This window comes from Cervus canadensis, chromosome 1 (genome assembly GCF_019320065.1).
Source record: "Cervus canadensis isolate Bull #8, Minnesota chromosome 1, ASM1932006v1, whole genome shotgun sequence".
Taxonomy (NCBI): Eukaryota; Metazoa; Chordata; class Mammalia; order Artiodactyla; family Cervidae; genus Cervus; species Cervus canadensis.
The window spans coordinates 26290466-26315583 of record NC_057386.1 but is presented as its reverse complement, the minus strand read 5'-3'; the positions used below and the strand labels follow the sequence as shown (position 1 = coordinate 26315583).

Genomic DNA, 25118 nt, shown 5'->3' with positions numbered 1-25118 from the left:
CTGGGCTTGATCCCTTCCCCCAGAGGATGTGACTGATGGGCACTTGTCACCATAGCCACCCACCCAGGACGTTCCCTGAATTCTCAGGCTGATGATGGAGATGTCAGAGCACTATCTTTTTTTTTTTTTATACTTACAATGTATATTTATGTATCCCACCAGGCTCCTCTGTCCATGGGACTTCCCAGGCAAGAATACTGGAGTGGGTTGCCATTCCCTTCTCCACAGATCACAATCTTATACTCCATCCCAACTGAGGCAGAGCCTCCCAGGCAGCCTGCCCCCCAGGCAGTCACCCCCAGGCAGCCCGCCCCCCCCAGGCAGTCACCCCCAGGCAGTCCACCCCAGGCAGTTCACCCCAGGCAGTCACCCCCAGGCAGTCCACCCCAGGCAGCCCACCCTAAGCAGCCCACCCCCCAGGCAGTCCACCCCCAGGCAGCCCACCCCCCAGGCAGTCCACCCTCCACGGCAGCTGCAGCCTTCCTTAACGGCTTCCTTCACCTACAAGGACAAGTTTGTCATCATCTGTCTGAACATCTTCGAGTACGGCCTGAAGCAGCAGGAGAAGCGGAAGGCAGAGCTAGAAACCTTCATGGAGTGTGTGCAGGAGGCCATCAAGGAAAACCAGGAGCAGGGCAAGCTCAAGATTGCCAAGTTCGAGGAGAAGCACTTGCTGGTGGGTCCCGCCCCCTCCCCGCCTCCTGCTGTAGGTGCCCACCTGCCAGAGGCCCGGCCCCTCCCCTCTGACGATCCAAGCCCCTTGGTCATTGTCCCTGTTCACCAGTTCACCAGCTCAGGCTTCTACCTGCCCCACCCACTGCGGCTCCTCCACTGTCCCAGGCTCACAGTGGGGTCTCCACGACCTTTTGCCTCGGTAGTGTCATTACCCCGGTGGTCACAACAAAGAGGATGACCACTGCGCATGAGTGCCAGCCAGGCCCCCTCCTCTCCTAGGGGTCAGCGCTGCTCCGGGCACCTCTCCTGGGGCTACAGTAGGGTGGGCCACAGACTGGGAGAGGGGCTGCACCGTGAGCAGGGCCGTGTGTACCCAGCAGAGCAGTTTCAGTTAACTTTGCTTTTGCAGACAGGATTACTGACCTGCTCCAAAGCTATGGACTTTCCTTTCCTCCAAAAACCACTGGCACAGCAAGCCTGTGAGTGCCCACAGTGTCCAGGTTAAAGGGGTGAGAAGCTGGTTGAGGACTTAGTTTAAAGCGGAGGAAACCACCCCACCCCACCACCCCCCCCCAGCCCCGGTGACATGGGTCAGGCTGACAGGGCTCCCAGGCTTCCCACCAACGAGAGCCACCTTCAGCCAGAGCTTCAGACCTCAGGGCAGGAGCTCGCTTGTTCACATATGTGTTGCGTTTGGCCTGAAGAGGGTTTTAAACTGTTTTGCGCATTCTGTGCATTCCATTCTGTGGAACAGGAGGATTCCACAGAAGTGTGGTTGCCGACATCCCTGGCGGCGGCTGCCCCTGGGCTGGCCGAGTCTCCCAGTCCCCGTCCCCATCACGCTGGGTCCCTGTAGCCACTGGGCTTGGGATGTCTGGACGTCCTCCAGCCAGTGCTCCTGGAGCCCCGGGCGGACTGGTTGACCTAGCTCCCAGGTCTGGGGCATGTCTTCAGGGAAGGCTGACACCCCCACCATGGAGATGCTCAAATGTCGCCTCAGACCAGGCAGCTGACCCGAGCCTTCTCTTCCTGGGCTCTTATAATATGCCCTCACCCGTTTGGTTTTTGATCTCTTTATCTCTGTCTCTTTTTTTGTTTAAAGATTACTTTGTAGCAACTCTTTATAGATTGAGAAATTAGCCCCATGTCAGTGAATGAGTTGCAAATATTTTCCTGTTTCCTATTTGTCTTGCCATTATGTCTTTGGCACTTCTGACATTCAAAATTTTTTAAAAATTAATGTAGTAGAAATTATCAATCTTTTCTTCCAGTCACACCTAGAAAGGATTTCTCCACTCTGAGATTATTTATTAAAGGCCTCCCCATTTCTTTCTTTCTTTTTTTTGCCTCAAAAAGTGACATTTAGTCAGAGTCAAAGAAAAAAAAAAGAAAAAAATGACAAGATGTCCATCCCTTGGCTCCCTTCCCTCCCCACTCCTGCTGCTCCTCAGCCCCATCCAAGGTTTCATCCCTGGCTGGTGCTAGGTAACACAACAGCCCCCCTCAGATGAGGTCAGCAACACCCATTTCTTTCTTGAGGTACTTTTATGACTTTATTTTTTACATGTTAATCTTCCCTCTGTGGAGATTTGCTTTCATGTCAGGCTTGAGCTAGGGAAGAAACCTGACCTTCCTCCAGAAGGGGCAGCCATGACCACGAGCACCCTTCACCCCAGTCTTGCTGGGTCTCTCCACTGACATTGCATCCAGCAGCCAAACCCCCAGGCCCTTCATTAGTGAACGGCTGGTACTGGGTGCGGCTCCGACTACCCATGCTGTCCAGCCCACTAGCACCTCTCTTCAGAGATGGACCTGCGTCTGCTTACTGCTGGCAGCTACGTGCTCATGGGGGCACTGTGGGGGTCCAACCTTGTCTTATAACCCTCTTCACCCAGAGATGCCACCCCATCCCCTGGCTTTGTGATGCTCAGGCTCTCTGCCCCTGCACCCAAGGAGGTGGGAGTCACTCGAGGTCACACAGTGACCCAGCCTGGTCCTGATTCAGGTCCGGGTGACTCTGAAGCCATTGTCCCCTCCACGCCCGATAACTCCCCGGCTGGTGGAGCCTCTGCTCTGACCGCTTCGTCCTGCATGGAGGGGGCGGAACTGACACTTGAATGTGGGCCGACCCCAGAATCCAGGTTCCGACCCACCAAACCAAACCACCGCCTGTCATTTCAGGAATTACACTTCATCGTAGATTTCTGCCTAAAGCACGGTTTTGTTTGCAGAGTTTAAACGCCATCCGAGAGGAGAGTGAACTGAGTAACATCGAGACAAAGATAGTGGAGCACAGCGAGGACATCACGGCGCTGCTCAACGTGCTCATGACGCTGGAGATGCAGCTGGTGGAGCAGCTGGAGGTGAGGCGGGCCTGGGTGCAATTCCAGTGCAGGAACCGGATGAGGGGCCCGGCGTGGCTGTGAGCATGAGCCACGGCTGCAGTGAAGGCATCCGCCAAGGCCACACCTCCTGGGGGCCAGAACCCTCCAGTGTGAATCGGCAGCCCACACGAGAGCTTTCTGTCCTCCAGTACTTTCCAGTCACTGAGATACCCAGTGATCCTTGCGCAGCACAAGAGTTGAGCTTGTCTCTCTGGAGTGAGCGCCCGACCCAGGAAGAGCCTGGAGCCCCGGCAGGGAGAGTCTTTGCTTAGACCCACGGAGCTGTCAAAAAACAAAGTGGACCCTCACTTTCCACCCACCCCACCCCCGATCTGGAGATCTGGGATGGAGCCAAGGCCACCGGCACCACCACTTGTAGTTACCATATCTCAGGGCAGAGCAAGGAGCCTAACTAAGTGCTGCTGCCTGATCTGGGACAGTCAGACTGACCTGTGCATTCAGCAGGCAGCCAGCGGCCAAGGCTGGGCCCTGAGCACAGCGATGAATGGAACAGGCTGGGCAAAGACAGTGACCCACCAGACTGGGAGAGGTTCCCGCTGGGTCTCAGAGAGGAGCTTGTTCCCCGCGGGGGCTCTGGCACCGCTAAAAACAGCCCGCCGGCATCAGGGCTCAGGCAGTAGCGCCTAACCTTCCCAAGCAGGGAGACCCCCTTTCTATCTGTTAGGTATAGTTTGGGCGAGGCAGAAAAGGAAAGATGACCTCAACAGAAGTAGGTTACCTTTATTCAGGCAGAGGGGGCGACAGTCGGCCTAACGACCAGGCCGAGTGCTGAGAGGGGTCAGGGAGGCTTCATATTTATAGGGAGGTTTGTGGAAGCGATAAGGGAAACGTTAATCAGGCGGGATATTTTGAGTATTCTTTTGTTGAGATGACATTTGTAGTTGGGCAGGGGGTGATAACTCTTCCGGGCAAGTGTAGGGGATGGAAGGTTTCTGGATAGGGGGTGATAAGTCCCAGATAGATGCAACCGGCCTGGAGAATCAGGGCGGAACTAAAGTTCTGTTTTGTTTTCTCCAAAGTTAGATGATTCAGTAAGGGCCTTTGAGACTGTTGTCTTCTTTTCTAGGCCCAAAAGACTCCTTCACTATCACCCCCGAGTCCTCCAGAAGTTGTGCTTGTCTTACTAAAGGCCAAAAATCTATCAAGTAGAGCCCTGCTTTTCAGTGCTGTTGTTGTTAATCGCTAAGCTGTGTCGCTCGGCTTCTGCAGTCCTCAGACTCAACCTGCACTCCCTGTGCTCTCAGCCCACCCTGCGGCCCCTGGAGTCTAGGGCAGGTCAGGGGCGTGACCACCCTACGACTCTGGGGGGGGCAGCAGCTCTCCCCATGGCACCTGGGTGAGGCTGGGTGCCTTGACGAGCACTGGATGCAGCCATGCAGGGCCACCCTCAGGGAGGCGGGTGGGAGCTTTGAAAGCAAGAGGCCTGGGGAGCAGCCGGCACTCCCAAGGGTCTCCTCTCTGCCAGGCACCTCCCAAAGCATTTTGTGTGAAGAAACCCATTCCTGCTTCACCACAACCTATGTGGAAGAAATCCATTTCACAGAAGAGGAAGCTGAGGCCCAGGGAAGTTAATGACTTTCCCTGAGTTGCAGACAGTGGTGGAGCTGGCAGGCAGCCTGGCTCCTAGCGACTCCCTCCTTTAGTTTCTGCGGAGGTGATGGAGGCAGGGGGCTTCCCTGCAGGAAACTTGGGTTTGATCTCTGGGTGGGGAAGATTCCCCTGGAGAAGGAAATGACAACCCATTCTAGTATTCTTGCCTGGAGAGTTTCACAGACAGAGGGGCCTCGTGGGCTACAGTCCATGGGGCCAGATGCCACTGGGAAGCCCCAGGGAGGGGAAGAGCTCTGTGTGTGCATACTTGCGGGGGGTGGGGGGGCAGCAGAGAGATAGCACAGGCTAAGGCCTGGAGAAGGCACCCACTGAAGCCCTGAGGCTGAGGGGTGAAAGAGAGAACAGGCTGGAGGGTGACAGCTGAGGGAAGGTGGTCACCACCCTCTGTGAGGCCAGGCGGTTGGTCTTTACCCTCAAGGTCTTGAGTCACCATCCGGTAAACGGTAAGCAGCACTGTGGCTCTGGCGTGAAGTCAGTGGTGTTCATGTCTAAACACACATGTTCTTGATCATTTCCAGGAGACTATAAACATGTTTGAAAGGAACATCATCGACCTGGTGGGACTGTTTGTGGAGAACGTCCAGAGCCTATATCCTTTCCTTGAGGACCCTCTGGGGAGGCAGTGTGGGCCAGGGGCTCCTGCCCGCAACATGGTGCCTGCCACCAGATCCACGGGGAGGCGCCCACATTCTAAACCAAAGACACAGAGGGTAGAGCTTCTGCACTGCTACGAAATATGAAAATAAGTGGGATCTCTTCCAGGTGGCCCCCTGTGGGTTCCCATGCCTGCTCCCTACCACTGCCACCAAAGTCCTAGACACACTGGCAGAGAGTAAAAATCCAGCGCTTTATAATCAGACTTCATGTTTTACCAGAACTGCCTGTGCCCCATTTGACTTACAGGAAGATCTGTGTTTCCACCAAGGTGAGATTAAACAGGACCCTGTTTAGTGGGCATCTCCACCTTTGAAACTGGGGTTGTAAAACCTCCCATTCTCACCAAGGAAGGAAGCCCACCTTCAAGAGGTGGAGGTTTGCCAATCCTCTGGAACGTTAAAGGAGAGTTTCCTGACCCCCAAGCACAAAGGCGCCTTGTTAGAGCAGAAGTCCAGATAGCGGGTTGCTCCACAGGCTGCTGCCTGCAGCAGGAGTCCTGGCTATCTGTTCCCTCACGAGTGACCTCACCTGGAGACCACACCCCAGAATCCTCCCCCTGGACCAGTCCATGCTGCAGGTGCTGGGTCCGGGGGTAGGCGACCTCTATGCTGATGCCACTGACAAGTCACCCGTAAGCAGATCAATGTCAGGTTAGGGGCTGACATGTGGGGCATGCCCGGCCTTTTGTCACCTGAACTCAGGGCCCTGAAGTTCACCCCTGTCCTCCTGAGCCCAGTCCTGATGTCAGAGCGATGGCGGCAGCCGAGCGGAGGCCGGGACCCTCCCTGAGGGAGAGTCCACTAAGTGAGGACCGGAGGGTGGGCCAGAGGGACCTGCTGGAGAGGTGGGGAGGACATTTCCGGCTCAGGAGGCAGCAGAGGATGGGGAGAAGTGGTTCCAAGAGGAGGCCTTCAGGATACAACAGAGTGAGAGCTCAGAGCTGCGGGGACAAAGGGCTGTGCGGGAGGGGACCAGAAGGGACCCCAGGGGGTGTGGAGGGAGCCGAAGGACTCGGAGGGCCCGTAAGGGGAGGACAAGCTGGGCCAGCCCAGGGGAGGGTGCCCCAGCCTGCTTGGCCCGGCCTTGGCTTAACTCTGGCTGCACGATGGCGCAGTGCCGGGACCTGGAGAACCACCACCACGAGAAGCTCCTGGAGATTGCCATCAACATCCTGGAGAAGATAGTCAAGGGCGAGATGGACGAGGACCTGCCTGACGACCTGCGCTCGGTGATTGCGGGGGGCGGAGCCCGATCCCGGTGGGCGGGGCTCATGGTGGGCGGTGGCGTTGTGGGGCCCGCCCTCCGGAAAGCTTGAAACCCTTTCAAGCGTTAATTTCGCACCTGCAGAAGGGCAGATAAGGTAGGTGACAAGCTAACAAGTAAAGCACTCAGAGCGGCCCCACTAAAGAGGAGCTCCTGACCACTAAGTGGTTTCAACTGACAGGTTGGATGAACCCTTTTGGGTTTGGGACAGGCTGCCTTCCCAAAGTGGGGTTTCTGGCACTTTCTAAGATGCAGTGACTACAAAGGAGGTTAAGGTCTGAGATTCCCTCTGTCTACTGGAGAAGCACTGCAGGGGTCTGTCTGCCTGCTCCAGGGGGCCTCCAGGCAGGCCTGGGGTGAAGGTGGGGACACCGACCCACAGTGTCATCCACAGTGGGGAGCGGGGTGGGAACATGAAGACAGGAGCCCAGGCCGACTGGGTTGACATGAGAGAGGCAGAGACCCATCGGTGTATGGGGTCTTCTGTCCTCAGAGCAGCCCCGAGGCCCCCGGCTGGCCTCACACTTCTCACCTGATGGCAGGTTTCAGGCAAGTTGGACTTGAGAACCTTGTTGAAGTCACAGGGCTGGTCCTGTCTTCTTTGGGGGAAGGGCACGCTCCCCAGGGGGACTGCCCTGCTGCCCAGGGACCCTTGCCCCGTCACTGGCACTGCTGGGCCAACAGCAAGGAAGTGGGGACACAGAGCAGGCACCGCCTCCATCCCCAGGGACCTCAGCCCCTCTCCCCATTGGCTCAGCAGCTCTGCGCTCAGGGTGGATCCAGGCCCCTCACCTACTCTTTCCTTCCTAGCTCTTCATTGACAAAGACACGATAGTTAACGCAGTTGGGGCCTCGCATGACATCCACCTCCTGAAGATTGACAATCGCGAGGATGAGCTGGTGACCAGGGTCCAGTCCTGGTGCACACACCTGCTGGACAAGGTAAGGTGTGTGGGGAGGGCAGGTGGCAGGATCTCACCCTGGAGGCCAGGGGTGGAGCCACACGTGGGTGGAGGTGGGGCACACTCAGGCACAGGCTCAGGATCGTCTTGCCCTCAGATTCACAAGGATGAGATCATGAGGAACCGCAAGCGTGTGAAGGAGATCAACCAGTACATCGACCACGTGCAGAGCGAGCTGGACAGCCTGGAGTACGGGGACCTCCTGGACTAGGTCTGCCCACTCCCCACAACCACCTTCACGGGTAGAAATAAAACACTTGTCAGCTTCCTCTATCCTCTGTACCTGCGTCTGAGCAGCTGGTGACTGCTTAGAGTGGCTCCTAGGCTCTTGGCTGTCCCTTCTTGTCGAGGGCAGGCCCTTCCCCAGGGGCTCAGCCGGCTTTCCAAGGTGGAGGCCGTGAGGACCCAAGGAAGGACCCTCCGGAGCCGAGAGCACAGCTGGTGTTACCCGTGAGGTGGGGAGGTGACAAGCACCTCCTCCAAGCACAGTCAGGGTGTGGCAACGGTGCTGGGGAGACAGCGCCCAGAGGGGGCGAGGGTGAGCAAGGCCAGGTGGCTCTGGAGCCTTTGTGCCCGAATCTTGTGGACTCCTCCGGCCCCCTCACCTGGGCCCAGGCACCCGAGACCCCCGTGTCAGGGCCCTGCGGTGGCTCCCTGAACAGGATGTGTGCACAGCAGGTGACCTTGCCCAGGCGTTTAACCCAGAAACAACAAAGATTGTTTTCTACTTTCAAAAGTAAATCACTTTGCTAAAACAACAGGAGCAAACAGAAGCAGTTTCACTTTAAAAGTTTGATTAAAAACCAGGGGAAAAAAAAGGTTGAGGGCCACCGAGACCTCCCAGACAAGGAAGTCCTGCTGGGCAATGAGTGTTCTGCAGGTCAGCAGGGTGGCCTCTGGGACCCAGACATGACAGTAGGAACAAGATGAGTGGCAGCTCCTCTCACTTCCAGGCGGAGAAATGTTCAGTATAACCAATCACTGGTACCCGCGCCCTGGTTCAGCTCAAACTGGCCTCCACTGGCCACAGCATCTCCATCTCAGGCCGAGGGCCGGCGTCACCCCTGCAGCAGCTTGTGCTTGACGGCTGTGCTCTCGGAGCAGAGGTGCACGAAGAGGGTGCCGGCGGCCGTGCGTGCACGCAGCTCCTGCAGCTCGTAGTCATGGGCCCACTCGATGTTGCCCCACTTCTGGATCTGAGGAGAGGACAGGACAGGCTGCAGGGTGACTGCCAGAGCCATAACCCCCCACGGCTGAGGGGAGGAGGCATGCAGGGGAATGGCAGGTGAGAACAAAGGCCTGGCCTGCCCACCCTGACACTTGGGATCTGCCTGCATTCCGGATGTCCAGAACATCTGAAAAGCATTTTATACTCAGAGAACTGTTTTTGTCGGGGAGAAAGTGAGGTTTAAGGAATGACGGCCCCACTTGGGTCCTGCAGCCAAGGACAGAGCCCAGACCAGAAGCCAGGTTTCCTGCTCCTGCTGCTTGCCCCCACCCCCACCCAGCCAGCTCTGACACCAGAGTCACTGGCTCTCTCGTGACACAAACCAGCTTCTCCCCCTAGCATTTTTCCAAGCAGATAACTAGACCAACTTGGGAAAAACTCATTACAAAAGGCTTTTCATCATGCTAGGAGTCAATTTGTAATAGCAATTAACCTTCTGAAGCTGGAGAAGTAACAAGGGGACTGCAGAAAACACAGTGATTCTGAGTTAAAAAAAATGCCGACAGAGCAGCCAAGCCTTGTTCATTCTGAACCACTACATCAGACATGGACTCGCAGCAGCCTCGTGACCACAGTGTGCCTGTCTGTGTACAGGCTTAGCCTCCGTGAGCACACAGGCGGCCCCAGGGCATTTGGGAGACCACCCTGAACCTCCACCGCAGTGGGGCTCCAGCTCCGCCTCACCTGGTACTCCTCCTCCAGGCGCGACAGCAGTACAGCCTGCTCCACCGTCAGGTGCAGGTCCGTCAGGCCCAAGGTCAGCACCAGCGACTTGAGCTGGGTCACCACAAACTCAATCCCTACGAGGACACAGCCAGGTTGGCCCCAGGGTCCTGCTGTGTGCAGGGAGCTGCCAGGTGGGGTGCCAGCCCTTCCACATTCTCAGGAGCCTCTGTTCTCCTCAGGGGTCCCTCCTCTGACCCTGCCTGGGTAGGCCCCAGACCCAGCTCTGCCCGTCAGAGCGAGCACTCCACCCCCATGACTAGAGCCAGGTCAGGGGGACTGGAACGAGGCTCCTGAAGAGGAGACAGCCACAGCCTCCTGGGAGGGGTGAGCCTGCCAGTCCATGAACCAGGTGACAGCGTCTCCCCCACCAACCAAGTGCTCTGGTGATCCTGGGCTCTGCACACCATGCCCATCATGCCCACCCTCCAGGCCCACAGGAAACACCACGCACCCTGCAGGGCCCACATGTTGTAAGAGGCCAGGTGGCTGACCAGCACCTCCCGAGTCCGGGCGGGGATGCTGGGCCCCGTGATGCTGGATGAAGAGCCGATCTCCACACCGTATCTGGAAGGAAGAGGCCCCGCATGAGTCTGTCCAGCTGCATAGCCCCACTTCCACCCGGAAGCAAAGCCCCAGCTTGCCCAGCACACACAGGCCCCACTGGGGGTCCTGGGAGCCACTGCCGTCAGGCCTCCTGACCTATAACCTTCTGTCCCTTAGGAGCAGAGGACAGAGCAGCTATGCATGAAGCTAGGGCTGACAAGTCAGGAAGCAGGAGCCACAGGCAGCTCCCAAACTCGAACTCATTAGCATGAAGGTCCATCAGACCTGTGGGCTACCTGCTTTTCAGAAGGAAGTCTTCACATGTGAACTATAAAAGGCTTCTTTCAAATATTGTTTTCCTTACAACGGTATTTGTATATATCCCGTGGTTTAGTCACTAAGTCGTGTCTGATTCTTGCAACCCCACGGACTGTACCCTGACAGATTTCTCTGTCCATGTCCATGGGATTCTCCAGGCAAGAATACTGGAGTGGGTTGCCATCTTCTCCTCCAGGGGATCTTCCCCACCCAGGGATCGAACCTGCATCTCTTGCACTGTAGGCAGATCCTTTACCGACTAAGCCACAATCCTGCATCAGTCAATCACTTTTTCACACGTTTATTAATAAGCCTCCATCACACACACAAGGCACTGTCCCAGTGGGCATGAGCTGGCTTCAAAAACAAAACATTTTCAAGAACAATCATAGCTATGTAAAATGCAGGAAAAACGTAATGAAATGAAAACAATTTTTGTAATTTTCTTTCATATATCACTAATCTTTCTCATTGGTTTAGAAACATTCGTCCTGAAGTTTCTAACAGTACAATTGAAACACAGGAAGGGGCCACATTTTCCTGTAATCTATTAATATTATGGGTGAGAAATCTTAAGTGCCACCCAAAGCAGACAACTTCGTACCACAGCAAAAACCTGCAGGCACCCAGCTCCCGTCTCACGTCACTGAACTCCCCAGTGAAACGGCATCACATCAGGGTGCTCTCGTGGCATCCAGTGGTCAGGTTTTACCTGATCCTCAGTGCACTGGCTCTGCCTCTTACTACAAAACCAGAGGATGCCGACACATCATGGGTGCTCAGGAAATGTGTACAGATGAAAAATGCTGTGTCCAAACCACTCCAAGTGCACAAGCTGACAAAACACCAAGGTCGGGGAGCCCAGGCTAGGAGCCCTTCCCGACAACCCTGGGATGAAATAAACCTGACCTAACCCTGCTCACATCACTGGTCTGTCCAGTCTGCACAAGTGTCTTCCTGGGAAGGAAACAACTGGGCATCACCAGTCCCTGGACTGTCCTTCCACAAGTCCCTGCCCAGACTGTCCTTCATGTGTGTCCAGGTCACACACCTGGCTCTGTGATTCAGCCGCAGAGCAACTGTGACAACGAGTAGGATGTAGCGGCCAGTGTGGGCACCACTGTGTGCCCAGCAGTGTGCAGCCCTCCATGCACTCCTCATGACACCCAGGGAGGCAGGGGTCACGAGCCCCACGCACAGGAAGGGAAGCCCAGAGGAATCAGGTCACCAGCCCAGAGTCACACAGCCAATGGGGCAGAAGCACTTAGCTGCATCTACCCCCAAGGGGGCCTGTACTGTCTGAGTCCCCTGGTGCCCTGAACTCAGAACATCGACCAGCTCAGGGTCCTGGCTGTCCAGACCCCAGCTGCCGGGTGCGGGGCATCTCACCTCCTCTCGGCCCAGCTGATGACTGGGTCCCACTCATTCCTCTGCAGCTCCACCAGCGTCTCTGGTTCTTCCACCCTGTAGCTAATTCAGTGCAAATGTGCCTCCATTAACAAAAAAGTACAATCCTCTCATCCAGTGACAGATACAGAAACATGAAAGGCAACAGCAGAAAACCTCTCTACTACCACCCCTCCGCCCTGCCTTCCCCCTAAATTAGCAGGGCTCTCGAAGAGCGGCCCAGGGCTCATACAGGACCTGCTGGAAACCCACACCCTTACAGGGAGGAGACCAGGAGCCTGCAGCTTCATAAGCCCTCCAAGGGTTCTCTAGATCCTTGACTTTGAGTCCCACTGTCCCAAATGTCCCTGGTTATTGACTAGTCAGGGCCCACAGCGCTGCCCAGTGCTGCTCGTTAACACTACACTGTCCTCAGACTCATACCCCTGGTCCTGGGATTCTGTGCCAGCTCATCACTTGAGTCCTGCCGTCCCCTCCTCTCCCAAGAGGCGGCGAGACCCAGCCGCCTTTGCACCCCTTGTGAGCCCACCTCCCTCCCAATTACAGATGTGGCTGCTGGTGGCCCTGCCTGAGGCCACCTGAGGCCAGGCCACTGTTCTGACCAAGAGACAGAGCTGGGGTCAGCTGAGTTCAAGGGTGCTGGGAACAGGACAGGGAGGCCAGGCTGGTGTGAGCATAAGTGGCAGAGAGGCAGTGGGGGTGCAGGGGGATGGAGGGAGTGCTGCCCAGGGCAGAGGGAGGCTCCCATGGCTCTCCTCTCTGAGCCAGGATGCTCTCAAGAAGACCCCCTCCCTGTGCTGGACTGGAAGGGCACCCTCCCGTAACCAAACTGTCCCCAACACAGACGGCATAGACATTCCCACAGCAGCACCAGCGGCCTCTGCAGGGGCCCGCCCTGCCCCTCGCCCCGGAGCAGACCTCAAGTGCCATCTGGGCAGTAACCCCAGAGCATCTGGGGGGCTCAATTGTTCCTTCCACATCCAATCAACACCCTAAAAACCTGGGCGCGAAAATGCAGGCAAGGAGGATACCAGCTTCTGGATGCCAAGGACAGACCATCTGCATCCCACCTGAGAAGCGATGACCATGCTTGTGAGAACATGCTAGTGGTCAGAAGTGACCCCCTGGGTCGTGCGGCCTGCGACAGCCACAGAGGCTAACAGCCCCTGAACCCCAGGCTGGGGGACAGCTGCCGGGCGACGGGAGAGGAGGGCTGGTCCCGACACGAGTGCAGCCGGCACGTCCTCTCTCCCGGGGTCTGCAGAGCAGTAGAGCGCTGAGGAGTCAAAGGGCCCCCTGCCTCCTCACGGAGACCACTCTGAGCAAAAGGCCAGAGGGACTTGCTAGGGCCCTGGGAAAGGCCACCCACACATCCGTTACCAGACGGTGTCGGTGTCCAGGAACTTCACGGCCGCCCGGATGAGCTGGTCCTTGTCCCGCTGGGTGGGGTTGTCCAGAGACGTGTTGCACAGTGTAGTCTGGATCAAAAGCAGAGAGAAAGCCCATCAGCATCCTGAGGGCCCTGCCCAGGCTCCTGGAGAAATGAACTCCCCCAAGGTCTCAGGCTCTGTACCACCAGGCCCTGTGGTATTTTCCAGGAGGTGCTACCACTGTGACAGCAGTGACATCTCAGAGCCGTGGACACCCGGGCCCAGGGAGACCAGAGTCAGGAGCCTTCACGCACTGCTGGGTCTGGGCAAGTCGCTCACCACCCGGCTCCCTGAGCCTCAGACGGCGGGGGACAGAGCTGCCAGGCCAAGACAGCTTCTCTGGATCCTCCCTGTCGACTGCAGGCTGCAGAGTCACTCTAAGGCTCCGTCTGCAGCCGTCATCCCTGCTCCCCCACAGTCCAGGGGAGGCTGGTTCACCTGAGGCCGAGGAGCCTGCCTGGGGCCTGGGTCCACATGCCAGGACACATGGACTCTCCCCCCATCGTCTCTTCCTGACCCAGACCACCACAGAACACAAGAGCCAACCAAAGTGTGGCTGCTGAAGTGGAAAAGTGGTCAGGGAAGGACTTGTGTCCCAAGACCCCGGAGGAGCCAGGCCCTGGGCTGGGGGGTGGGGTGGGCTGTCTGCTGGGGGCCTCCCAGAGCCTTACTGGAATCAGGACAGGACCCCTACTTCTGCCCAGGGCCCCAAGAAGCCTGTGGTGGCCACAGGGGTGGGCTGTGACCTGTTACCAGGTGCATGGTGTACATCTTGATGGTGTCCTGCTGGGAGTCCCACTCGGTGGCCACAGCAATGGCCAGGGCCTCGCTGGGGACAGTGAAGAGCTTGCCTTGGGGCGTCCTCAGCTTCCTGTGGTCCAGGTTGATCTCAAAGCCACCTTGAAAGATCAAATGGAAACCTCTCAGGTTGATAGGCAGAGTGGAGTGATCACGCCTATATTTAGCTACTTGATTTGATGCAAGATGCCCCAAGTCCCTTCGTGGGGAGCGGCTTATAGAAACATACCCAACAAGAGCGCTGAGACAAGCTCACTAAGGAGCTGGTTGGAGGTGAAAAGTGTCCCTCACCTCCCATTCACAGAAATAAACAAAAACAAGAGGCAGTGAAAATTCCACTCACCTTCACCCTGTGAGATGTTGACATTTTGATAGAACCTCTTCCTTTCTGTGGGAAAGATTTTTCAAAAGGGGCAGTTAAAGGAGTGGAGGTGCTCATGACCTCACTGCTGACACTGACTAACCACCCAGACTTCCCTGGCAGCGCCCAGTCTCCTCGCTCCACATGGTCAATAGCTACCGGGTAAAGCAGGGGAGGAGGAGCCGCAGCCCCACCAGCTCCCAAGGACAGTGGCCGTGTCACAAAGCTGCAGCTTGCCTGACCCCAAGACTTCTCCAACACCCCTCCAGCCCCCGGCACAACACACTAGAATCTACAGATGGTGTGACCACCAACATGATGAAGTATTACGATGGCAAAATTTACCACCTTTGTCTGAAATCACAATAGTAATTCTCTCATACCTTTGACCCAAAATAGAAGTTCCCACTGACCACTGCTTTATGTGCCAGCCTGGTCTCACTCAGACAGCAGGTAAGACTGAGTCCAGTGGACCCCGCATCTGTTGGGAGACCTGGGTCAAGGGTCCAGACTATATCCAGCATGTTTTCCAGTGCCTGGCGGGGCAGCAAGTCCAAGGCCAGATCCGGCAGGAAGCGGAGGGCTGGGGGGGGTCAGATCTGAAGACTCTGACTCACCTCTGGGGGAGGGGCTTGGGGGAAGGGCCCACCCATCAGCAGGAAGTGCCAGCAGTGTTCTACACATGCCAAGGGCTGGAGATAGGTCAAGATACCTGGGGGCTGAGGGGCAGCCGGGAGCAGGGGGGGAGGTTAGAGGCAGAGACGGACAACAGAGCCTGAACTTCACAAAGCTGCCAGGATAGCAAGGTCTCCCTCGAGAGGGTGTTCATCCTCTGCCCACCTCCTCTGCTCTGGCCAGGCCACTTCTGCACCTGATCAGAGATGCCAGCCAGTGGGCTCAGGGCTCTGCTGGGGGGAGGAACAAACTTGCTGAGGACCAGCCCCCTCCCAGCGCAGAACTCAAAAGCCACCCTGCTCGTGAGGTGCATCCTGTCTCATGGGAAGACAGACACTAATCAAGCCGAACAATAAAGCAACCGTGGATGCCAGAGGACCAGACAAACTGCAAATGCGCACTGGGAAGGCTCGTCTCATCTAGGCTAGAGGAAGACCTCTTCACAGCCAGATGGCACCTAAGATCCGCAGGAGAGTGGGCAGGCCCACCTGAACTGGTGGCTTTCCAGGGCGTGGGGGTGGGGAGTTTCCAGGAGAAGGAACAGCTCACAGAAAGGTGCTGGGCCTCAGAGAGCAGTTTCGGAGCTAAAAAGGTGGTGTGCAGGGCAAGCCTGCAGTCACGGGGCAGAGGATGGCTGGAGAGGCCCAGATCTGGGGAGGAGCCTGGCAGCTCACCTCAAGGAGGGCTGGCGGAGTAGGGAGTCACATTGGGGGTTCACACAGGTGCTGAGAACAGGATCCGGAAAACTCAACTGGTGGAATCCACACTCCCCAACTTCAGAAGATGGAGGTTTTCTTCCTGGACCCTCCCAGGTCCTGGGTCTCACGAGACAACTCATAAGACCAGGAACCCGTGAAGCACCCACATGTTCAGTGATGAGAGGGTGAGCTGACAGCAATGGAAACCCTATCCTTGGAGATGGGAGAGACAGGCTAATCACCTTGAACCCTTATTTTGAGCACAAATCACTCCCTTTACAGAATATCTGTTTCTATGATAAAACCACACTCGGTGCCTTTTAAATGGCAATTTTAAGGACTATGTAGATACAAAGAAATGCGAATGTGGAGAAGCACTGAATTTTAAAAGCCGGGCAACAGAAAACTGGCTGTATAGGCAGAGAACGCTAACAAGCAGCTCTTGTGAAGAGAGCGTAAGTGGAAATTGATGTCCACGCGGCCCCTTTTTCCTGTGAGGTTGCTCCAATCCATATAAAGAAACAGGCGATTTTCTGTGTCACCTCCCCCGACACTCCTCGTCCTGTCCCAGGCTCCCCGGGCCAGCTAATGCTCTTTCCATCAGCCTCAATTTCCGGGCAGGCCTTTACTCTGGACAGAACTGCAACCCCCACAATGCACCGCGAGTGGAGGCCGCGCCTCCTCCGAGCGGCGTGACAGTGGTCTCTTTCTAAACAGCGCCACCTGGCGGGCCTTACGCCTCACAGCTACATTTTGACTGCCCACAATCCTGGGGCGGCTCTGGGCGAACTGGGGGGACCAAGTATATAAAAAAACCTCTCAACTCAATAATAAACAGACAAGTAACCCAATTCAGAAATGGTCAAAGCATCTGAATGGATACTTCTCCAAAGAAAATGCACAAGTGTCCAAAAAGATGCACCTAAAAAGATGTTCTTCGACATCATTCATCCTCAGGGAAATTCAAATCACAGTCCTTCACACCAGCTAGGAAGGCTATAGTCAGACGGACAGATGTCGGTAAGGGGTCAGAGAAACTGGGACCCTCACACACTGCTGGAGAAATGTAAAATGGCACGACCACCTTGGAAAGTGGGGTGGCCAATCCTCAGAAAGTTAGTTAGCTACCGGTTGATCCAGCAAGTCTACCCTTGCGTGTGTGCTAAGTTGCTTTAGTTGTGTCCAACTCTTTGTGACCCTATGGACTGCAGTCCACCAGGCTCTTCTGTCCATGGGATTCTCTAGCCAAGAATACTGGAGCGGGTTGCCATTCCCTTCTCCAGGGGATCTTCCTGACCCACAGATCAAAGCCGGGTCTCCTGCCTTGCAGGTGAATTCTTTAACACTGAGCCACTGGGGACGTCCTGTCTGTTAGGTACCTCCTATGAGAAATGAAAACACATTCTCACACAAAAACCTGTATTCAAGTGTTTACAAAGGCATTCAGAACAGTCAAATGATGGAAACCACTCAAATGTTCATCAATGAATGACTGGGTAAATAAGACCTGGTGTGTCCCCAAACTGAATATTACCAGTTATGAAAAAGAATGAAGTACTGACACGTGCTAACCGTAGGATGAACCTTGAAAATACGCTAAATGGAGAAAAGCCAGTCAAAAAAGACCACATTTCATTTATATGAAATGTCCAAAATAGGGAAATCTATAGACAGAGAGTGAAGTAGTGGTTGTCTAGGGATGGAGGAATGGGGCACGGGGGTACTCAGAGTGTGGCAGCTAAAGGGTACAGGGGTCCTTTGGGGTCATAAGAAGGTTCTAGAACTGATGGCTGCAGAACTCTGAGTATACTGTGCTTAGTCGCTCAGTATGTCCGACTCTGCAACCCCATGGACTGTAATCCACCAGGCTCCTCTGCCCACGGGGATTCTCCAGGCAAGAATACTGGAGTGGGTAGCCATGCCTTCCTCCAGGGGATCTTCCCAACCCAGGGATTGAACCCAGGTCTTCCGCAAGGCAGGGGGATTCTTTACCATCTGAGCCAACAGGAACCATTAAACTGTACACTCTAAGTGAGTGAATTCTAAGTGCATCATCTCAGTAAAGCTTTTTATAAATTCTTCAGGGCAAATGTATCTACTACAGCATTACTATAAACGGGCTAGATGACTAAATACTTTCCCCCCAAACCGCTCTAGCATCCACAGCACGGTTGGCAAACATTTTCTGTAAAAAGCCAAAGTGTTTTAAGCGTTGCAGGCCATCCAGTGTCTGGCACAACCAGCCAACTCTGCACCATAGTGAAAACAGCCTTAGGTGTGTGTCAATGAATGAGGGGGGGATGAGTTCCAGGAAAACTATTTACAAAAACAGGTGGCAGGCTGGCCTCCCTATCTACAGCATCTCCCTCCACCCAGCAGAAGCAGTCTCTGAAGACGAGGCAGACACTGAGAAGCTAAACCACTTGTGCAGACGACAGATAACTTGTAAGCAGAGACCCCCAGCTTTGACTTCACCGGTGTACCCCTCAGCTGGACAGGCACGCTCTCTGAAGACCTTTCTTCTTTATGCAGCTGATGGCTGGGACAGTTGGTAGGGAGCTGGAGGCCACACCGGCTTCCTCGGAACAGCTCCAACACCACAGTGACCTTCTTCTTACCCTCGCCTTCAGCACAGTACTAACTGGCTGGCAGGAAAGCGTTACTGTCTTCACTCACAGTCCCACTCTTACCCCAAAATCTCTCCCTGGAAGTAACGAAAGATCCGCTACATAAAGTCTCATCCGAGTCGGAAGTGCAGGAAGAAGGCACGGGGTGTCAACTCCTTAGAAGAGGTGGAAGGTGTTCTGGGAGAGCAGAGGAGGCAGGGACAGGACAGCTGCGGAGCAAGCGGCCAGGATGGAAGACTTAAAGCCCGAGCTTCAGGCCCCTTCAGTACCGGTCGCGGGGACACAAAGCAGCCTAGCAGACTGGCCTTTGCCCCGCAAACCTCTCAGAGTCTGCTTTGCGCCCCTGGCGCAATCCCGACCCAGAAGTCGAATTTCCCCGCCTGAAAACAAGGATGACCTCTGCTTCCCCAGTGAAAGAGAGAAAAATCGCACCTGCCAAAAGGAAACGACGCGCGTGTGCCCTGGAGCGATCCCTGCCCTCGCGGGGAACTTCCCTCCCGACGTGTGACCCTGCAAGGCCGATCCCTCAGCCTGCTCCGCCCTGGCCTCCCTCACCTGCCGGGGGCACGTAGGCTCGGATGGGGGTAGGGGGCTTTGGCCCCAGCCCCTCGGAGGCGGTGAGGCCACCTCGGGGCCGGTTCAGGAGGCGACGCCCCCCGTCCCGCAGCCGAAGGCAGCTCCTCCACATCGCGCGGGGGCCTCAGAGAACGACCGCTCGAGACCAGAGCGCGGGGAACACGGAGCGGAGGGACCACACGCTGCGTCCTCTGACTCCACAAACCTTCTCACCGGTCGCCGGTACCCTCACCCTCTCTGGGCGCCGCCATGTTGCGCACGACACTCGCAGAGCGCCGTCGCCGCGCGCCTCAGCGCACGCCGCAGCCAATCAGCATCACAAACGCCCCGACCCCGCCCCCGCGCCGAGCCTCGGGAAAAAGACTACAAGTCCCAGAGGGCATCGGCGCCCGCCACGTGCTGTCCCCGCCCGCCAATGGGCGGAAGCGCCGAGCCAGCCTGCTCCCGCCCCCCGGCGCGCCCGAGCCAATCGGAAGGGGCGTGTGTGCGAGCGCAGGCGGGGAGGGGGTTCGCTCAGGACCCGGAGGCCCTGCTCGCAGGTCCCGGGGTCCCGGTGGTGGCCGGAGCGCTCGGTCCGCTTGTGGCCGGCGGGTGGACCCCTCCCTCCCTACGCGCGCGCCGGCCTCCCCTCCGTCTGCCCTCCTCGGCTTCCGCGCGGCGGCGGCGGTTCCTCTCCCTCCCCCAGCCCTGGCTCCGGGGGACCCCGCGATGCCGGTCCGCACAGAGTGTCCCCCGCCGGCCGGTGCCTCGGCCGCCTCCGCCGCCTCGCTCATCCCGCCGCCGCCTATCAACACGCAGCAGCCCGGCGTGGCCACCAGCCTGCTCTACAGCGGCTCCAAGTTCCGCGGCCACCAGAAGAGCAAGGGGAACTCGTACGACGTGGAGGTAGTGCTGCAGGTGAGCCGGCGGCCCGACCTCTCGAGACGTCCACGGACCGGGCCGCGCCGCCGCCCCCTCGGGCCCGCGGCCACGGACGGGCCTGCTGCCCGGGCCTGCCGGGGGCCCTCCGGCGCACCCCAACCCTGCGGGCCCGAGCTGGGGACCGGCCGCCTTTGATCCGGCCCTGCCTCCCCGTGGCTTGTCGCCCCAGCAACAGTCCTTCTTCCAGTCCGTCTCGGACCCCGTCCGGGAAACTCTCCAGGGATTCCCTCTGACTCTGGACGCTCCCAGGCCCGAGACGTGCCTGCTGCCTCCCACGTTTTCCTCGGTCCCATGAAGCACAGGCCGTGGGGCCCGCCTCCTCCTCCTGGGGTTTCCTCCTCGGCAGACTTCATCCGCCCTCTCCCTCCATCAGCCTGGGGACCTGAGGGCCCCTATCCCCCCCCCCGACTCCTGCCCCACTCCCTAGCCTGGGCTCTCACATCCTAGGTGGGCTCCTCACAATCTGTTATAAGCTGGTCTCCTAGCCCCCCAACCCATAGTCTTTTCCTGGCCCAGCCTCCTGACACTCCCTACTCCCCACCCTCTAGCCACTTCCAGTCCACTCCTGTTCTCCCCATCTGTCTGCCCAGACCTCCCCATCACCCTGTTCTCCTCCTTCCTGGCTCTAGGGGACCCCCTTACTGTATTTTTAACTTTGATCCACATGTGAGGACTTCCTCCTTAGTCTCTGATACTCGTGCTGGGAAATGTAACTCATCCACTTTTATTTCTCATATGGTATTTCCTCCCCGTGTCCTCCCACCTCCCCCTATTTGACCTGGATTTCTGAGAACCTGCTGCCAGCTCCTAATGGCTTTGGAACTTTAGCTTTACCTGTCCCGGCCCCTTCCTGCACTTCACTCCTGTCATGAGGATGGGAGCACACTTGACATTTCCTCCCAGCCCAAGGAGATCGGCAGTGGTTAATCCTCTTTCTTCTCTGCCTTGCTGGAAAACTGTTCCTCCTGTCTAGCTGCCCAGGCCTGCAGCAGGACCCACTTCCTCCTCCCTTTGCCCCTTTGTCTTCAGTCTGATACCTCACCTCCTAAGCTGTGCCCAAAAACCCCTCCAAACATTGTCCCCTCAAAGGTCTTCCAGAAGCTTTGATATTCTGTGTGAGGACAGAATGTAAGATGTAGATGTAAAATGTAGGGTCCTGTGTGAGGACAGAATTTTTCTTCTGCCCTTTGCTCTTTACTGATTTTAAATCTCAAACAGCCTCTCTTCTCAGCCTCTCTTTCTCCGACCTTAAAGACAACAGGGATATGTTTTGTCTCCACCAACTGCTGATCATTCATCTCCCTTTTTTTTATCTTACTGCTTTGTGGGAGTAAATCGTTTACTTTAGATCAAGAGAACTCCATCTCTGTTAATTGTGTCTCTGGTCTACAAACTGAAATTTCTAATATGAGCTATGATATTTATCGTAATTGAAAAGATGGGCATTACCTGGTGGTCTCATGGTTAGGATTTGGCGCTTTCACTACCGTGGCCCAGGTCCAGTCCTTACTTGGGGAACTGAGATCCTGTGAGCTGTGAGACAAGGCCAGGAAAAGAAAAGGGTCATGACTGAGTTATTTCAGGTCTCACCATTAGACGACCACTGTGGCAATCTTCCTTCTCTTCTGCTCCAAATGTGAGAATTTGAGTAGGAAGATACAGACTCTTTTACATTTTGCAGCTTATCATAAAATTCTAGAAGTGAGATGCCTGGTGTGGGTCATGTTTGGGATGATCTTGAGTTGGGCCCCTTGTTGAGTTTGATGGTGTCTAATGGGGTTGGGAACCAGTGGCGGGGCCGCCTGGTGTCACAGACAAGTCTTGGTTCCTGCAGCAGCTCCCCTCCCTGTCCTCAGTGTGTTGTTTCTGAATTCCTGCTGGTGCCAATTCCCTTGTGAACCGGTGGGAGTAGGGATCGAGTTGGTGCACAACTGGCAGGTCCCAGGGTGGCCAGAGCGACCTGGCCAGTGGCTGGAGGCCACTTGGAGTCAGCCATCTGCTGGCGGGGGTGGTGGTCACACCCAGGAACGCCGCCCTGCACCTGGATGGGTGAGCGTCTCACTGTCGTGGAGATAGTCTGGCCTGTGAGTTGCCCCATCAGCTGGTTTTTCAGCCACAGCTGGGTTCTTGGGCTCTGTCGTCTTAGAAACTTTTGACTTTTGTAACTCCATCTCTTTCCTGCTTTCTGTCTATTTTTCATAGGGGCTTTATTGAGGTATGATTCACCTGTCACACAAGTCACACATGTAAGGTATACAATTCAATTGTTTTTAGTGTGGTTCCAAAGCTGTGTGACTGCCACTGTAGTCTAATTTTAGAACATCTTCATTATCCCCAGAAAGAATCCTTAACTGCCACACCCCTCCAACACTTCTGTTGTTATTCAGTTGCTAAGTCATATTCGACTCTCTGTGACCTCATGGACTGCAGCACGCCAGGCTCCTCTGTCCTTCACTATCTTTCGGAGGTTGCTCAAACTCATGTCCGTTGAGTCAGTGATGTTATCTAACCATCTCATCCTCTGCCGCCCCTTTCTCCTCCTGCCCTCAATCTTTCACAGCATCGGGGTCTTTTCCAAGGAGTCGGCTCTTCGCATCAGGTGGCCAAAGTATTGGAGCTTCATGCAGAATCTAGCTTGTCCCACTGAGCACAGTATTTTGAGGTTCATCCACATCACAGCAGGTGCCAGTGCTCCCTCCCTTTGTATTGTTGTGTCATAGTCCTAGTGACTCTGCAGCATTCTGTTCCTCTGTTGATGCATAGATGGGTGTTTGTGGGTGTTTCCCCTCTGGGGCTGTCATGAACATGCCACTGTGCGCATTCATGTGCAAGTTGTTATGTGGACATTGTCCGCATTTCTCCTGGGTGTCTCCCTACCAGTGGAATACTGGGTTGTATGGTGATTGTCTAACATTTAAGGAGCTGCCAGGCTGATTTCCAAAGTGGCTGCACCATTTTCCATCTCAACCAGCAGTGTCAGAGGCTCCAGTTTCTCCACGTCCCTGTCACACTTGTCACGGTCCCTCTTTTTGATTGTAGCCATCCCACTGGGGGTGAGGTGGCATTTCTTGTGGTTCTGATTGAACTTCTCTGATGACTAACGATGGGCCTCTCTTCATGTACTTCTGGAGTGCTTTCGTTTCCCCTAAAATTCCAATTTAAAGAGTTCCTCAAATCTTTGTAAGGTTCTGACCTGGCGTTTTTTTTTTTTTTTAATGTTACTGTGACTACTCTCTTTCTCCTCTGCCATCCATGAAGCCAAGAGTGAAGTGAGGGCCGGGTCACTGTAGGAGGAATATTAGGAAGAGCAGCTGTTGGACACAGCTGTGCTTAGAGCATCTTCTTGCCGAGCCTTTACCTTGTTCTCTCTCACTGAGATGCTGGCTGATGGCTAGGTTGACCCTCTCTTGGTTCAAAAAGATCAATTTGGGCAGAGAGGGAGAGACACATGGTTGGATGGAGGCCAAACTGAAATTCTGATTCTCAAGCACGTGATAATCCATGCAAAATGTTAGCCAATTTAATTGAGTTTTTAATCTTATTAGCAAGTATCCTTGCCACCTGATACCCTTTCCGGCAGCTGTGAAACCCAAACTGTATTGAATTTGGTGAGAATCGCATGCTTGAAACGGCTTCGGGGTCAAGCCGTGAGTCTTTGAACACAGCTCCCTTGCTGACCCCTGTAAGTTGAGGTTGGCTGCTCCATTTCGTCGGACACCCACGTCAGCAGGTGAGGACGTTTGCAGGGCTGCCATGGTTTTCAGGTGCGGACCTTTGTCCGTTGCACCAGACGATGGGGCCGCTCCAGCTTTGTGAAGCCGAGTGCTTTGCTGCTGACCTCGTCGGGCTGGCCAAGCTCACTGCAGCTTTGAAGCACCACTTTGGTGTTTGACTCATAGTGCATTGGAAGTTATCCGGTCCTCAGATCTGAGGAATGCAACAAACGTTCCTAGTTTTTTTCTTTTTTTAATATGTATCTATTTATGTGGCTACACCTGGTCTTCCTTGCTGGCATGCAGATCTTTAGTTGCAGCATGTGGGATCTAGTTCCCCTAGGAGGGATCAGAGGGATCGAACCTGGGCCCCCTGCATGGGGAGTGTGGCCCCTTGGTCACTGGACCACCAGGGGAGTCCCCCTAGTTTCTTAACATGAGGTCTCACTCAGCATTAAACATTCAGCTTGCTGCAGGACTGGGGAGACCCAGCTGTACCAGCCTCCAGGCTCCCTCACTCCCTGGCCTCCAAGGGGCCTCTGCGTGCCAGACATGCTTCCACTGTCCCCGGTGGACCCTGCATTTGTAACAAGGCTGTGTGTCCTGTCTTTTCAGCACGTGGACACGGGGAACTCTTACCTTTGCGGGTATCTGAAGATCAAAGGCCTTACTGAGGTAAGTGCTCTTCCCACAGGTGGGGGCCTGGTGGGGACAAAACGCTGGGACCCCGGGTGTGAAGGGCCAGTGAGCTCGACTCCTCAGGCCTGACTCAGGAGCCCCATATCTTGAGTGCAGTTATTATAAGGGAGCAGGAGCAGGCAGTGTGGACGTGTGCATTCACAGACATTAAAGTTTATAAACAGGTCACCATGTGACCAGCACTACTGATTTTACTTTAATCCTTTTTGAGGAAAACAAAAATATAATCAGAGTGTCGCTGCCGCCATCGTGGTCAGTTTCAGCTTCTGGAATGAGCAGCACCCCTCCGAGACCGTGGTCCTGGAGGTTCCTCCGGCAGAAGGAGCTGCTCCCTCCCTCAAGGCCAGCTTTTCAACCTTCAGAACTCAGGAATGTTACAGGCGAGAGAGAGCACCCTCTGTGTTCCCACTGGCGAGCAGGAGGGCCTGGCCACGCTGCTCATAGTGAGGGGCTGGTGGATGCCCTCGCCTCCTCCTGCCCCACAACCTTCACCTGTTTGTGTCAGCTGGCTTACCTGAGAGGTGAGGGCTCCAGGTGCCCGCTTCAGGTCCCAAGGGAACGCAGCATCAGTGATCGGGCAGCTCTGGGAGCTGCTGACCCCCAGGCTGGGCCCCCCCGCAGTCGGGAAGCACTGCTTTCCGTCTCCCTGTCCCCCTGGTTCTCCCACTTTCCTGTCAGCTGTCTGAGAGTCTCCTGAGAATTCGGTTGTTGAGACAGACCTCTGGAAACATGTCACGTCAAGTCGAGGCAGCAAATGACAGCATGAAGAAGGACTCTCACCTGGGTCTGTGCTGTAGAAGACCCAGCAACAGAACACGCTCAACT

General features: G+C 55.7%; 3 protein-coding genes across 3 annotated transcripts; 2 read left to right on the top strand and 1 right to left on the bottom strand.

The window, feature by feature from the left end:
• Positions 1–94: 94 nt before the first annotated feature.
• On the top strand, positions 95–7846 carry LOC122452521 (dynein regulatory complex subunit 3-like). The gene is made up of 7 exons (XM_043486473.1): positions 95–102; positions 436–676; positions 2907–3038; positions 5210–5280; positions 6453–6576; positions 7422–7553; positions 7671–7846. The coding sequence occupies exons 1-7, from the start codon at positions 95–97 to the stop codon at positions 7782–7784; spliced, it is 822 nt and encodes a 273-aa protein (XP_043342408.1). The 3' UTR covers positions 7785–7846.
• A 455-nt stretch (positions 7847–8301) lies between these two features.
• ATPAF2 (ATP synthase mitochondrial F1 complex assembly factor 2) lies at positions 8302–19256 on the bottom strand. Its single transcript, XM_043472732.1, has 8 exons — positions 18940–19256; positions 14367–14411; positions 13979–14124; positions 13176–13273; positions 11778–11858; positions 9979–10091; positions 9486–9601; positions 8302–8769 (listed from the first exon to the last, which is right to left on the bottom strand). Exons 1-8 carry the CDS (start codon positions 19070–19072, stop codon positions 8632–8634), a joined length of 870 nt encoding a protein of 289 aa, XP_043328667.1. The 5' UTR covers positions 19073–19256; the 3' UTR covers positions 8302–8631.
• On the top strand, positions 19210–25087 carry LOC122451921 (glucose-induced degradation protein 4 homolog). Its single transcript, XM_043485466.1, has 2 exons — positions 19210–19857; positions 24210–25087. Exons 1-2 carry the CDS (start codon positions 19210–19212, stop codon positions 24360–24362), a joined length of 801 nt encoding a protein of 266 aa, XP_043341401.1. The 3' UTR covers positions 24363–25087.
• The last annotated feature ends 31 nt before the right edge of the window (positions 25088–25118 follow it).